At 34.7% G+C, this 14492-nt stretch overlaps 5 protein-coding genes across 5 annotated transcripts; all 5 read left to right on the top strand.

Moving 5' to 3' along the window:
• Window positions 1-356: 356 nt before the first annotated feature.
• On the top strand, window positions 357-2251 carry LOC139105824 (odorant receptor 4-like). Its single transcript, XM_070662122.1, has 5 exons — window positions 357-1291; window positions 1381-1480; window positions 1603-1713; window positions 1948-2103; window positions 2198-2251. The coding sequence occupies exons 1-5, from the start codon at window positions 366-368 to the stop codon at window positions 2249-2251; spliced, it is 1347 nt and encodes a 448-aa protein (XP_070518223.1). The 5' UTR covers window positions 357-365.
• Window positions 2252-2845: 594 nt separating this feature from the next.
• On the top strand, window positions 2846-4859 carry LOC139105823 (odorant receptor 13a-like). The gene is made up of 5 exons (XM_070662121.1): window positions 2846-3664; window positions 3955-4054; window positions 4156-4266; window positions 4398-4553; window positions 4639-4859. The coding sequence occupies exons 1-5, from the start codon at window positions 2865-2867 to the stop codon at window positions 4690-4692; spliced, it is 1221 nt and encodes a 406-aa protein (XP_070518222.1). The 5' UTR covers window positions 2846-2864; the 3' UTR covers window positions 4693-4859.
• A 357-nt stretch (window positions 4860-5216) lies between these two features.
• LOC139105292 (odorant receptor 4-like) lies at window positions 5217-7724 on the top strand. The gene is made up of 5 exons (XM_070661302.1): window positions 5217-5806; window positions 6129-6553; window positions 7090-7189; window positions 7308-7418; window positions 7499-7724. Exons 1-5 carry the CDS (start codon window positions 5405-5407, stop codon window positions 7715-7717), a joined length of 1257 nt encoding a protein of 418 aa, XP_070517403.1. The 5' UTR covers window positions 5217-5404; the 3' UTR covers window positions 7718-7724.
• A 641-nt stretch (window positions 7725-8365) lies between these two features.
• On the top strand, window positions 8366-10782 carry LOC139105289 (odorant receptor 10-like). The gene is made up of 6 exons (XM_070661300.1): window positions 8366-8798; window positions 9157-9593; window positions 9986-10085; window positions 10201-10311; window positions 10394-10549; window positions 10676-10782. The coding sequence occupies exons 1-6, from the start codon at window positions 8373-8375 to the stop codon at window positions 10727-10729; spliced, it is 1284 nt and encodes a 427-aa protein (XP_070517401.1). The 5' UTR covers window positions 8366-8372; the 3' UTR covers window positions 10730-10782.
• Window positions 10783-11178: 396 nt separating this feature from the next.
• On the top strand, window positions 11179-14352 carry LOC139105291 (odorant receptor 4-like). The gene is made up of 6 exons (XM_070661301.1): window positions 11179-11606; window positions 12102-12538; window positions 13397-13496; window positions 13601-13711; window positions 13840-13995; window positions 14090-14352. Exons 1-6 carry the CDS (start codon window positions 11196-11198, stop codon window positions 14141-14143), a joined length of 1269 nt encoding a protein of 422 aa, XP_070517402.1. The 5' UTR covers window positions 11179-11195; the 3' UTR covers window positions 14144-14352.
• Window positions 14353-14492: the final 140 nt, after the last annotated feature.

Raw genomic sequence — 14492 nt, 5'->3', positions numbered from 1 at the left:
TTATTACAACTTGATTATGAGGCCAAAAATTTATCGCGTGTGTTAAAAAATTAAAATTAACATTATAGTATATAAAAAAAAATTAAAACACTACTATAATAATAAAACAATATAAAAATATATGAAATGCATATGTATATTAATATTTAAGCGGTTGTAAGTTTCAGCTATTGTTTCAGCTATTGAAAATATCAAAGTCACGCAATGTGTATAGAACTCTACTAGAACTTCCATGAACTTTCAATCCCTTCGCGCTTGCATATTACTACTAAGCGAGCCTTTAAACGAGCAACTGACCGGGAGGGGAAAAAGTCAATCGTTCGTGTACGCACGGTTTCATCGCACATGACTGACGTTAAACGCACATGCACGCGATATTGGAATCATTATTTCCCCGCGCTTGCGTCACGGAAAACGGAACGTCGCGCGACGTCCGCGTGTTTCAGTCGTCGTCATACTTCCTAGGCGACAACACGCACGATCGATCTCGACTTACAAGAAAGATGATCGAAAAATACAACGTACATCATGACCACGACGTACACTACACCATGCAACTATGCCGCTGGGTTCTGAAGCCGATCGGCATGTGGTATCCGATCTACGGCCATCCGTCGCGATACGAAAAGCTCGTTTCGATAGCGCTGTTCGTCACGTGCTTCTCCGCACTGTGCTTTGTCCTAATACCCGCCGGTCTGTACACTCTGTTTCGTGAGAAAGATATCAATATCAAAGTCAAGTTATTCGGTCCAGTTGGCTTCTGCCTGACCAGCACGATTAAGTATTGTTACCTCGGGGCGCGCGCCGCCGAGTTTGGAAAGTGCATCCGGCACGTCGAGAATGACTGGCGCGTCCTACGACATCGGGATCATCGCGGGTTAATGCTGAAGAACGCGTTGATAGGACGTAGAGTTACCACATTGTGCGCGATTTTTCTGTACATCGGTGGACTCTCCTACCACACGATTATGCCGTTATCTTCGCGACGGAGGGTCAATGAAAATTATACGATCAGAATACACACTTATCCCGGTTACGATCTGTTTTTTAATCCAGAAGTCAGCCCCGCTTACGAGATCGTGTTCTGCATCCACTGTCTATATGCGCTGATCACGTATAACATCACGACGGCGGCGTGTAGCCTGGCGGCGATTTTTGTTACGCACGCGTGTGGACAGATTCAAATATTAATGACAATGTTGGACGATTTGGTCGACGGTAAATGGAGCAAGGGCACCACCGTGGAGGAACGTCTTAGCGTGATAGCCAAACATCACGTGCGAGTACTTAGGTAAGTGAGAAATCTGACAATAATGCCGAAATAGATACACGGCGACGCGTAATTTTCTAGATTTTCGGATAGATACGTGACGCTTCTAGATTTTCGACCAACGTGGAGGAAGTGCTACGCGAAATATGTTTGATGGAAATAGTGGCATCCACTTTAATCATATGCTTGCTCGAGTACTATTGCCTAACGGTAAAAAGAAAAAAAACTAATAATAGAATAATTAATAATTGACGTTTTTTTTTCAAGTTACGCGCAAAACTTAGTTCGCCCACTTTTATCGAATTTTATTTTAGTACATTTTAATTTCCTAGGAATGGGAAAACAGTGACGCTGTGGCTATTTTGACGTATTTTATTCTGTTAATATCTTTCACATTTAATATTTCGATATTTTGTTATATCGGTGAACTCCTCGTAGAACAGGTAACCCATTATTTTACTTTTTATTTTAATTCTGCAATACAAAAATTATAATAGAAAACAGAGAAGGAGTATATAAATTTTATTAATATTTCTTTGTTGAATTATTTTTTTTTATCTTTCTCTGATATTAGTCGTCCACGAATAATTAAATAAAAATGTGACATGGATTTAAAATCTATCAAGTTATAATATTGCGTTGCAAATACATTTATATTAATGTTTTATTTTTATCAGTACAGCAAAATTGGTTCTGCTGTCTACGAAATTAATTGGTATAATTTATCTGCCAATAAAGCTACCGATCTCGTGCTAATCATTGCGATGTCGCATTATCCGCCTAAACTTACGGCCGGAAAAATTTTCGATTTATCCATTAACACCTTCGGTGCTGTGAGTTTCTCATAATTATTACTTAAATTGTTATTTTTTTTTTTTTACTTTATACATCTTTTTTTCATAATCGTAAAATTTTTATCATTTTCAGGTACTTAAAACATCAGTAGTATATTTAAATTTACTTCGTACGGTAACAGAATAGAAACACGTGTATCATAAATCTTTCTCATTTAAAATTTGACAGATAGATATATTTTTGGTATAATAGATATTGTACAGAAATAAAAAAAAATTATAAATTAAGTATATATAATCGATCAAAATATATCTTTTACGCTGTGTATACGCAGAATGCATTCTGCTCATTGCATTCTGTACTAATATGTGCTCAAATATATTTATAAATTTTATGGGAAAAGAGCATATTAATTATTATAATATTATTATATAATATTATCTAATTAATAATATAATATTTCAGTTTTTACTTACTAAATTATATCTTATCTGCCACGCGAATTAATTATAATACAAGAAAAATTGTTTTTTTTTTTTAATTTAAAACAATATAATCACTTTTACGTAATCACCTTGCAGGTTGATAACATTCAACTGAAGCTCCGTCTTTCATTTCGCTATAAAATCGATTGTTCAAGTCTGTCATTCTCTCCTCCCTTTCTGTTTTTCTCCTTCCTTTGTTCTCTCTAATATATGAGCACCTGAAAGTGCTTATATTGTGGTCATGCGCAAATTTTCTACCATTTTGCAATCGATGTGGCACCAGCCAGTTGCTCGCGCGCCTTCGACGCGACAATATGGGCAAAATCTCGATGTGTCTCAACACGAATTACGAGAAAGACATACTCGACATATTAATATGGAACCGATGGTTACTGCGAGTTCTTGGTATTTGGCCGCTAATATACCCGAATACCACGACGGTCGAAAAGATCCTGGCTATGTTCTCGTTCGCGTCGTGCTGGACCGTACTCGGTTTATTTCTGATACTTACGAGCATCTACACGTTCACGGATCGAAGTGCCATGGGCGAAAAAATGAAGATGCTAGGCCCGCTCGGTTACGTGTTTTTCTCTATGCTTAAATACCTTTTTCTAGTTATACGCCACAAAAATATTCGACGGTGTATTAAGATTCTTAGTACAGATTGGCGCATGGTTCAAGAGGAATGTCATCGGGAAATTATGATGAGAGACGCGAATATGGGTCACTTACTGTCCAAGTTTTGTATAGTGTTTATGTACTGCGGCGGCCTATCATATAACACGGTGATGCCTTTTCTCTCGCAATCGTTCAACGTAAATGAGCAAAATATCACCGTCCGACCGATGGCTTATTCCGGCTTTGACATCGTCTTTAATTTACAATTAATGCCGGTTTATATATTCGTTTTTTCTCTTCAATGTTTTATTGGTATCGTCATGTTCAACATCACCACGTCGGTGTGCTGCCTAGCGGCTATGTTCGTCGCACACGCGTGCGGCCAGATCGACATTGTGATAGCACGGGTAAAGGATCTCTTCAAGGGAAAGAGCGATCATATGAAGTTAGAGAATTGCATGGCGATTATCGTGGAACATCACGTACGAGCGTTGAGGTAAGTTTTGTCTATCTGCATGTTATTATTTGTAACATTGCATGATTTAATAATATTCAAGATAAAAATATATCCAGTAAATTTATTTATCAGTAGCCTACCCTTTTAATGACGTTAATTTCAAATTTAAAAAATGTTAACAATAATTAGGTATTTATTTAATTAGTTACATTAATATATTTATTTTATAACTTTAGTACGTATACGTTGTTCAAAATATTATCAGACGATAAAAAACTCTGCTTTCTTAATTTTTTTAAAGATATTTTTGCTAGCTCGAAACTTTGTAGGTTTTCAATTAACATCGAAAGTACTTTGCGCGAATTATGTCTAGTTGAAGTGATAGGAACAACGTTGATAATGTGCTTGGTAGAATATTCCCTGATAACGGTAATTAAATATTTTTCATATTTCAAGAATTAATATGAAACTTTGTAATTGACTCGTTAATATCTTTTAATATAATATACGAAACGACATTCCATTCGCAGGAGTGGAACAATAGTGACAGTATAGCGATCTTCACGTACTTCTTCCTATTAATTTCATTTATCTTCAACATCTTCATATTTTGTTACATCGGCGAATTATTAACGGAGCAGGTGCTTGTAATTTTTATATACTAAATCAAATTGTCATAATTTCGCAGAATTTAATTTTGGCTGATTCACTGTTTTTAAATGATATACGCAATTGAAATGTAATTGATAAATGTATAAAATTGGATACACAGTGCAGCAAAATTGGATATATTTCGTATAAAACTGAATGGTATAACTTGCCGGGAAAAATGCCTCTTGACTTGATGTTAATAATTAATATGTCACGACATCCAGTACAAATTACTGCTGGAAGATTGATAAGTCTCTCTTTTGCTAATTTAGGAAATGTAAGTATAATTTATTTTCATATTTCTACGATTTAATTTCTAATTAATCTTATATTTCATACGATAACAGCCCTGAATTTTATAGGTTCTAAAAACGTCGGTAGCATATTTAAACTTGCTCCGAACTGCCATTAAATAAAACATGAAAAATGCAATCATTCACATTTTTGACGCAAAGAACATATTCATAAATATTTTTTAAAACGAAAATGTATACACATTGAATAAATCGTATCGATAATGTAAGTATAATCTGTCATCACTAAAAATTGAACATACGAGACAAATACAAAAAAAAAAAAAAAAAAAAAAATGCCATGCTACATATTTACGTTATATGTATTAACAAATTTTAAAAACTTTGATTGTATATTTAAGCGTGCTCCGATCTTTTGTTTGATAAATGTGGAAGCATTTTTAAAGTCCTGCTACGCATCGAGATTAACGTTCGTTCATTTCTTTACTGAGGAATATATCTCGAGATGATGTACATGTGTCTGGTGAACCTCATTAAATGCACATATCAACACGTCCACTGACAAATTTGTTTTAAATAAAAGTTCGATAAAAATCATACTAATTAAACGTGTTTAATTTGTACATTATTTCAATTGTGCATTGTTGATATTAAAAAAAAAAAAAAAAAAAAAAAAAAGTACTAAAACTGCGGCAAACGGAAATATTATCTGAAGTTCTGCACGAGGTAGTTTCACAACAACGCTAGAGCCTAAGCAAAAACGCTTCGTGCAATGTTAACCGCGCACGACCAGACAATGAACTGCACACAGACACAGAAGGGTATCTGCATTTTGGGCGCAAGCGCGCGCAGATATTCGACGAGCGTGTAATCAATGCCGCGCGTCCACCTCGTGCAGTCTTTAACAATCGTTGTGATCACGAACATGCCAAGTGCACGCGACGAGCAGGATCCCAGTTATCAGCAAGACATTGAATATGTCTTTAAGCTGAACAGCTGGATTCTGGGCTCGATTGGCATTTGGCCGATCTCTCTTCGCGGCGCCGGGCGCTACCTGTCCAATTTCGCGATCGCATTCGGTAATCTCGCGATAAGTTTCGCGTTGGTGCCTTGCGTTTTGCACATCATATACGACGAAAAGGACATCATCATGCGACTGAAACTCTGCGGCCTACTGGCTTTCTGCCTAACCGCGATGACCAAGTACTGCATACTCGCGATACGTCGTCCTAAGATACTGCATTGTATCGAATCCGTAAAAAATGACTGGTGGCAGGTAGGTTTTGTCAGTAATTAATGTAATATATTAAGCTAATTTGAAAATTTACGTACTAAGAATTGATTGAATTAAACTTATAATTTTCATTAACTAGCGCAATCGCAATTTCTAAATAAATAATAAATAAATCGCTCTTGTAAAATTACGTGATTCTTGTCGTCATTAAAAAAAATATCACGCAAAATTATAATATTTAAAATAATATTTAATACAAAACGAATTAATTAAATTACTTTCCGCAATTTTAATTTAAGTATAAAAAAAATTTTAATTTTGTATATTTGTTGGAAATTAAAAACTACCGTCGATGGTGTAACAGGTTACGTTCAAATCCGACCGGGAACTAATGTTGAAGTACGGCACTATCGGACGCAATCTAACGATAATTAGTGCAGCTTTCATGTACGCGGCCGGCATCATTTATTACATGATTCTGATTCCGTTTTTTTCCGCCAAGATAATCCACAATCTAACCGCCAGGCCGTTCGTATATCCAATTTATAGCAAATTTAGCCATGTTCAGATTACTCCGATATACGAAATTGTATATGTGGCACATTGCATGTGCGGGTATACCGCATATTCGATAACAGCCGGTGCGTGCGGGTTAGCCGCTTTGTTCGTCACGCATGCATGCGGCCAAATTCAACTAATCATGTCGCGAGTAGATCTCTTAAACAGCAAAAGCTCTAATATTCATCAACAAATCGCTGTCATCGTCAAGGATCACGTTCGCGTAATAAGGTAATACCTCAAAACAGCATTAAATATTCACACCAGTTCATTGAAAAATTTACAAGTTGTTAAATACTGTAGTTAAGTCTTTAAAAAGATAAAAAAAATATCTAACAAATTATTATAACTTCTTACAAGTATAATATTATTCATTTAATTAATATAATTAATTTAGCAGAAATAATGCTGCGTTAATATATTATCGCTTAATTTAATTTGGTATCAATGATAAATAATTAATATAAAATGCTATATAATTTTGTTCGCACAATTTGTTTGACTGTTTTCATTTCGTTAATATGTAGAATATGATTGGGAGTGCAACAGGTGGTTTCAACGAACATGCGATGTATTTCAGTAAATAGTGGTATCATTCGCGTTGAGCTATAAGCACGCGTTATTATTGTATATCAGACTGAAATCATATAGCTGCGTACTTACACTTTATTAAACTTTAATAAAGTTTAAATACGCAGCTGTGATAGACTAGACACGCACAAAGCAGTGTGCAAAAGTTCCCTCGTACATTTTAAAGTAATTTGCAGGTTTTCGGCCGTGGTGGAGGAAATTTTACAAGAAGTATGTTTAGTGGAGTTCAGTACTTCTGTATGCACGATTTGTCTTCTCGAATACTACTGTATAGTGGTGCGCTAATATATCCCAATATATACTTACATAAAAAAAAAAAAACACTCACAGAAAAGAAAAATAACTAATAGCGCGAGAAAACGTAAAATTATATTTCCTATTTACAATTTAATAGGATTGGCAAGACAACAATAAGCTTAGCTTAACGATTTACTTTTTACTCCTCATTTCATTCTGTTTCAACGTGTACATGTTGTGCTACATTGGTGAATTTCTAATGGAAAAGGTAAAGCTACGTTTCTCAGAAAATTTGAACATTCGATACTCTCATATGAAGATTAATTAATCACCCATCCGATATTACAGAGCAGTCAAATTGGATCTGTATGCTATATGATCAATTGGTATCAATTGTCACCAAAATCAGCTCGCAGTCTTATATTAATAATCGCTATGTCCAGCCATCCCATAAAACTTAGTGCTGGTGGAGTGGTAGACTTGTCACTATTGACATTTGGAAATGTGAGGCATTATGTGTATTTATTTTTATCACTTTTAATTTTGCTTTTTTTTATTTATATTTAATTTAAAACCAATGCAAAACATTTTTTTTCTTTAAATTAATATTTTCAGAATAACGTAACTTTTTTTTTTAATTAATATTTTCAGAATAACGTAATATTTTTTTTAGGTATTGAAAACTAGCGTGGCATATCTGAGCTTCCTACGGACGTTAGTCATATAATAACTATTGTGTGACATATATTAAAAAATATTTTAGATCTCGTGTAGTTAACGTAAAATCTTAATATACATAATATTAATATATTAAATACTGTTATATCATTATCAGTCTACATTGTTTTAGCTTTGAACGTATTTTTTCTTTGTTCATTGTGTGTATTTAACTGTCAATGCACAATCAATTCATGTCTGTTTTTTTATTTATTTTTTTTAAATACCTACTAATCGTTAGCTTAACATTGATACTTTAGTAAAACAGAAAATATAAAACTATAAAATTTTTAACGTTACCTGTTTAATTTATGTGTTAAATAATCAATTAAGATCGTAAGAATTTAATTGGAATGTGTTTCTTCGGCTTAAAAACTGCCGAAATGTAAGACATGCTTTCCTCAGTTAATAGCGTGCACACGAGCTGTCAGAGTATCTGTGACTGTCGCTTGGTATTGTAAGAAGATATCTATAATGCCAGCGCAAGCGCGCGGCTTTTTAATCAATGCCGCGCGTCCGCCTCTTCTTGCAGTCTTCGGCAGAATCTGTCGCTGCGAACATGACCGATACACGACCGACACGCGACAAGTCCGCGACATTGCAGAATTCCAGTTACAAGCGAGATATTAAATATGTTTTTAAATTAAACAATTGGATCCTAGGCTCGCTCGGTATTTGGCCAGTCGCGATACGTGGCATTGGACGGCACGTGTCTAAAATTTCGATCGCGATCTGGAATCTCGCATTAAGCTTCGCGATAGTGCCCTGCGCCCTGCACATTGTCTACGACGAAAAGGACATCATCATAAGGTTGAAGCTAGGCGGCTTGATGGCCTTCTGTTTCACCGCGATGACAAAGTACTGCATCTTCGTGATACGTCGACCTAAGATAGACCGTTGTATCGAATACGTGAAAAACGATTGGTGGCAGGTCGGTGTTGCTAGTAACTGACATATCGTGTTAATGTGTGACATTTGTTACAAGGTATTAAAATTAAAAAAAAAAAAATAATAATTTGAATAAATAAAATATAGTTGCAATAATTTATTTTCAATTAATTCGCTTTTGTCGTCACTTTAAAAGAAAATATATATTTTGTGCACTTACAGTGTAATAAATACAAATTATTATTCGTGATTATATTTAATATGATAACAGAGCAAAAAATCATAATTAATCTCTGCTCTGCTGTGTGCAGCTAAACTTCGATTAAAAAAAGAAAAATTGCACTGTGAAATTAATAGATGCTGTGGTTGATAAATGAAAGTTACTAGCAACTTTGTGACAGGTGACATTCACGTCCGATCGCGAATTGATGCTGAAGTACGCTACCACCGGTCGGACTTTGACGATAATCGGCGCATCTTTTATGTACACCGCCGGCATCATTTATCATTTAATTCTACCTTTTTGTTCCGAGCACAAATTCAACAATCAGACCATTCGCCCGCTCGTGTACCCAACCTACAGTAAATTTGGTCAGTCGCATATTAGTCCAGTATATGAAATTATGTACGTGGCTCATTGCATGTGCGGATACACCATATACTCGGTAACAGCTGGTGCCTGCGGGCTAGCCGCTTTGTTCGCCACTCACGCATGTGGTCAAATTCAAATACTTGTAACACGACTGGAAGATTTATTAACCGGTGAGAGATTCCAACCAAACTCGAATGTTCATCACCGCATCGCCGTTATTGTGAAAAATCACGTACGAATACTAAGGTAATGTATGATTCATTAAAAAAACTTTTTTTTTTTAATATAGAAAATTGAACTAACAAAAAAAATTGAATAGTAACAAAATACAAATTTGCTTGAGTTTAATTATTTTAGAATAATTTCTTTAGTTTTATTATCCAATACCACGCAGAAGTTTACGTTAGTCTTAATTTTATTAATTGATTATCATTTTATTGTATCACACATGAATATGATAAGGAATAAATGCAATAATGAACTAAACCAATCTCTATTTCAACAGGCGGTGTTACTGTGCGTTAGATAACACGCAGATTCTAAGCACAGTTGTTATGCATATCAGTTTCTATTTCGTACTTGCGTCAAATAAAATAATTCGAATTTTTTTTTATACATATAAATCAAACTTATTCCAGATTCGCAACCGTAGTGGAGGAAGTTTTGCAAGAAGTGTGTTTAGTAGAGTTTTCTAGTTCCGTATGCACGATATGTTTGCTCGAATATTACTGTATAGTGGTAAGCAAATACATATTAACTTGTATAACATGTAAGTTAAAAAAAAAAAAAAAAAAAAAAAAGATTGAATTTATGACAGCTTGTAAAATTACATTTGCCATTTGAAATTTCAAAGGATTGGAAAGCAGACGATAGAATTGGCCTGACAACTTATTTTCTACTTTTTGTGTCATTCTGTTTTAATATTTACATATTATGCTATATCGGTGAAGTTCTCATGGAAAAGGTACGCCTACGTCTTTTTCAATTTTTACGTTAAATTTCGACTGCGCTAATAATTGAATAATTGTCCGAGATTAATTTTCCAGAGCACTAAGCTTGGATCAATATGCTATATGATCAATTGGTATCAATTGTCACCAAAATCAGTTCGCAATCTTATATTAATAATCGCGATGTCTAGTCATCCCATAAAACTTAGCGCCGGTAGAATGGTAGATTTATCGTTAACAACTTTCGGAAATGTGAGACATGTGCATTTATTTTTATCACTTTTAATTTTGCTTTTTTTTTATTTATATTTAATTTAAAACTAATGCAAAACATTTTTTTTCTTTAAATTAATATTTTCAGAATATTTTTTTTTTTAGGTATTGAAAACTAGCGTGGCATATCTGAGCTTCCTACGAACGTTAGTCATGTAAATATATAAAATTACAATCATAATTTAGTTTATCAATTCGACGTAGAAAACAATCTTTATGTGTATAATGTCCAATCAATGTATCATAAAATATTATTTATGAAATAAAATAATTATGTTACCTATATAGCAGGTACGCACGTTTTTATTTTCCTTACCTCACTCCTGTCGTAAAGTATGTTATACATTTTTTTTTCTAATTTACAGTTGAATAAAAATAAATATTAAATTGCAGCCTTCTTAATTCCTTTTATTATAACGTCTCTGATTTCTTAAACTGCCGATTAAAAAATTATTTTAGCAAATTAAAAGACATGTCTTTCCGATGTAAAACCATCGAGACAGGAGATACGTATCGAACGACTACTGCTTTGTTAATCACACGCATACGAACTGTCAGAACCATCCAACAGGCAGAAGGATGTCTGCAATAGGAGCGCAAGCGCGTGTCAGGGACCTTGCAATCAATGCCGCGCGTCCACCTCGTGCAGTCTTTAACGGAACCTGTCATTGTAAACATGGAAAGCTCGCAAGACTATGTGATATCGCCGAACGCCAGTTATCAGCAGGACATACGATACATATTCAAACCCGGCAACTGGATTCTCGGTTCGATCGGCATCTGGCCCGTCGCGATCCGCGGAATTGGACGGCATGCATTCAAAATCGCGATCGTACTGTGTAACTTTGCGTTAGCTTTCGCGATAATACCTTGCGTCCTGCACATGGTCTATGATCAAAAAGATCTAAACATAAGATTGAAACTTTTTGGACTACTTGGTTTCTGTACCACCGCGATGATGAAGTATTGCGTTCTCACAATACGTCGACCTAAAATATTGCGTTGCATCGAGCACGTAAAGAGTGACTGGTGGCAGGTCAGTAGTGTCAATACGTAAAATGTGTTACGAAGTCAACAAAAAAAATTCATTGGTGTAAAACTAACAAGTGGTGCCTATATGTACATACCTTTTTTTTCTTACAAATACGAAAAAAAAAAAGAAAAAAAAAATGCGCGATCATAGCTGTTTCGATGTGATCTGGATTTCGACGTAACTTAATAATTAATTTTATCAGATGCAATTTTTTTTTTTTTATAATTAATTTCTTAATTAATTATATATTTAAAAATATAATTAATAAAAAAATTTAATTACGATTACACGATACGAAACAAGCAGTAATAATTAAAATAATCAAAAAATTAAAGAAACGGGCAAACGTGGGAAGATTAAAATAAATATAATTTTAAAATATGCGTAATCTTCCGTTCAAAAGAAATCTTTAACAATGTCTGTCTTATAACTTTTGTGAAAAATAAAAATTATTTTGTTACTTCCCTTTTAATAAATATATTTATAATATTGTGACAGGTAAAATTCAACTCCGATCGCGAAGTGATGCTGAAGTATGCTACCACGGGCCGTAGGCTGTCTATGATCAGTGCAACTTCCATGTACATTGCCGGATTTATTTATCATACAGTTCTGCCGTTCTGCACTGAGCACAAAGTCGACAATCAAACTATTAGACCGCTGGTGTATCCGACTTACAGTAAGTTTTTCAAGACACAAGCAAGTCCGATATACGAAATGGTGTACGTGGCCCATTATTTGTGCGGATACACCATGTACTCGGTGACGGCTGGATCGTGCGGACTAGCAGCAATATTCGCCACTCATGCGTGTGGCCAGATCGAAGTGATTATATCTCGGCTGGAGGATCTTTCGCGTGGCAAAAGTTTCGAACAGCTATCGGACGTTAATCAACGAGTTGCTCTCATCGTGAAAAGTCATGTTCGCATATTAAGGTAACGTAATTGCATACATGTTCGCGAAATTAATATCGCGCTCAAAATCTTAATATAATTAATAGAATTTTCATGTATGTTTTTTTTAAGTTATTCTTAATTTTTGTTGTTGTAAAAAAATATCCCGAGGGAAAATTAAGTCTAACCCATTGTTTAATCATTCTAGTGACCAGCTTGCCAATCCGTGATTTATCTCGTGGTTGTCAATCAAAACTAATCGAGACTGAGCCAGAAATGTAACGCTCACTAATTCTAGATAATTATTATGGACTAATAACGTGCTAGAAAAGTTAGATTCTAAACGTTTTTTGCCACGTATTAATCTACTGCGCGTATTGACCTGCTAATGCGCGCTCGATTGCAGAGTCCACCGGGCCAGCCGAGTTCTGTGCCCGCCGCCCGCGCGCTCCGCGCCACGTGAACCGTGGCCGCGCGCGCGATGGCTATCGGCAAATGTAAACACATGCACGTGCTCACAGCTGACCGCGGCAACCGGTGGACGCGGCAGTCGAGCGCGTGTTAGCATTGATCAGTACGTGCAATAAGCTAGTACACTGCGAAAAAAAGAAATATATTTTCAAGTGCAATTAAAAACAAATTTTAATTTATTGGTATTCAAAATTATTTTGGCAAGCAGAAATATTTTATTTCATATTTTTATCACTTGACTTGCGCAACGTAAGGGTCGGGAAAATGCAACAGGTGTGTTCAACAGACCTCCCGTGGATTATAATAGACTGTACAGACGCATGTCTACTGATTGTGCGCGGATTATGAGCATGCGCTATTCGAATAAATATAACGAATGTCTATTGTACTATACATTAAACTGGATTCATATTTAGCGATCTGTTTCAGATTTTCCGCCGCCGTGCAAGAAATTCTACAGGAAGTGTGTTTGCTGGAATTCGCCAGTTCCATATTTACAATGTGCTTGCCTGAATATTACTGCATAGTGGTACGCTCTAATAAATTAAAAAAAAAAAAAAAAAGAAAGAAAAGTTAATTTTTATTTGTTATTTTTTCAAATCCTAAATAGATTTAATTTATAATTTTAAATAGGACTGGCAAGATAGTGATACAGTAGGATTAACAACTTATTTTCTACTGTTTGTTTCGTTCTGCTTTAATATGTACATATTGTGCTACATTGGGGAACAGCTCGTGCAGAAGGTACTTTTAGATTTAGTACAAATTCAAATGCGTTAAAAAATTTGGTGATACTCGGATTTAATTTTTGCGCAAAACCACGGCGAAAATACAGAACGCTTTCGGCATTTTTCATCAACCTAACGTTTCAGAGCGGTCAAATTGGAACGAGATGCTTTATGATACGTTGGTATCAGCTACCGGTGAATTCAATTCGTAGCCTAGTCTTAGTGATCGCTATGTCTAGTCATCCCATAAAAATAAGTGCCGGCAGAATGATAGATTTGTCACTGGCGACATTCGGAAATGTAAGAAATTATGTACACCAAAATATAATCTGACGGCAGTAAATTTGAAAGAAAATTATTACCCATATATTATTTTAATATAACTTTTTATTAGGTACTCAAAACGAGTCTGGCGTACTTAAGTTTTCTTCGAACGTTAGTAGTATAACTTTTAACGAAATGGAGATAATAATATGGCAAATGTCTGTCTGAATGAATGATATTAAAAACTTAACGTTAATTTTATAATAAAACTTTAATAAATCAGACGTGAGTAATTCGGTAAATTAATGAACTTTTGAAAACATTTTAATATATTTTTTCGCTTTCTTCGTGTATAAATTTCATTTTGTTGCGTCACAATTTTTATTGCACAATATTGTATATTATTATTAAAAAAATTTAATATTGAATCGAAAAGCAGTATAAAAATAATAATTTACGACAATATTATATTTTTGCTAATATACTTTAAAACTATAGTTTACTTTTGTTCAATAGGAATCATATAGTGACTC

This window comes from Cardiocondyla obscurior, linkage group LG09 (genome assembly GCF_019399895.1).
Source record: "Cardiocondyla obscurior isolate alpha-2009 linkage group LG09, Cobs3.1, whole genome shotgun sequence".
Lineage (NCBI taxonomy): Eukaryota > Metazoa > Arthropoda > Insecta > Hymenoptera > Formicidae > Cardiocondyla > Cardiocondyla obscurior.
Note: the sequence above shows the minus strand (reverse complement) of the source record. Positions and strands in the feature narration are given on the sequence as shown.

Bases quoted from the DNA above. Each gene is read 5' to 3' on its own strand.
- LOC139105823 (XM_070662121.1), top strand. From the start codon at position 2,865: ATGGGCAAAATCTCGATGTGTCTCAACACGAATTACGAGAAAGACATA. The intron at 4,267-4,397 runs GTGCTTGTAATT...TTGGATACACAG, and splicing joins GCGAATTATTAACGGAGCAG to TGCAGCAAAATTGGATATAT. The intron at 4,554-4,638 runs GTAAGTATAATT...TGAATTTTATAG, and splicing joins CTTTTGCTAATTTAGGAAAT to GTTCTAAAAACGTCGGTAGC.
- LOC139105292 (XM_070661302.1), top strand. From the start codon at position 5,405: ATGCCGCGCGTCCACCTCGTGCAGTCTTTAACAATCGTTGTGATCACG. The intron at 5,807-6,128 runs GTAGGTTTTGTC...ATGGTGTAACAG, and splicing joins TAAAAAATGACTGGTGGCAG to GTTACGTTCAAATCCGACCG. The intron at 7,190-7,307 runs GTGCGCTAATAT...ACAATTTAATAG, and splicing joins TCGAATACTACTGTATAGTG to GATTGGCAAGACAACAATAA.
- LOC139105824 (XM_070662122.1), top strand. From the start codon at position 366: ATGCACGCGATATTGGAATCATTATTTCCCCGCGCTTGCGTCACGGAA. The intron at 1,481-1,602 runs GTAAAAAGAAAA...TTAATTTCCTAG, and splicing joins TCGAGTACTATTGCCTAACG to GAATGGGAAAACAGTGACGC. The intron at 1,714-1,947 runs GTAACCCATTAT...TATTTTTATCAG, and splicing joins GTGAACTCCTCGTAGAACAG to TACAGCAAAATTGGTTCTGC.
- LOC139105289 (XM_070661300.1), top strand. From the start codon at position 8,373: ATGCCGCGCGTCCGCCTCTTCTTGCAGTCTTCGGCAGAATCTGTCGCT. The intron at 8,799-9,156 runs GTCGGTGTTGCT...ACTTTGTGACAG, and splicing joins TGAAAAACGATTGGTGGCAG to GTGACATTCACGTCCGATCG. The intron at 10,086-10,200 runs GTAAGCAAATAC...GAAATTTCAAAG, and splicing joins TCGAATATTACTGTATAGTG to GATTGGAAAGCAGACGATAG.
- LOC139105291 (XM_070661301.1), top strand. From the start codon at position 11,196: ATGCCGCGCGTCCACCTCGTGCAGTCTTTAACGGAACCTGTCATTGTA. The intron at 13,712-13,839 runs GTACTTTTAGAT...CTAACGTTTCAG, and splicing joins GGGAACAGCTCGTGCAGAAG to AGCGGTCAAATTGGAACGAG. The intron at 13,996-14,089 runs GTAAGAAATTAT...ACTTTTTATTAG, and splicing joins CACTGGCGACATTCGGAAAT to GTACTCAAAACGAGTCTGGC.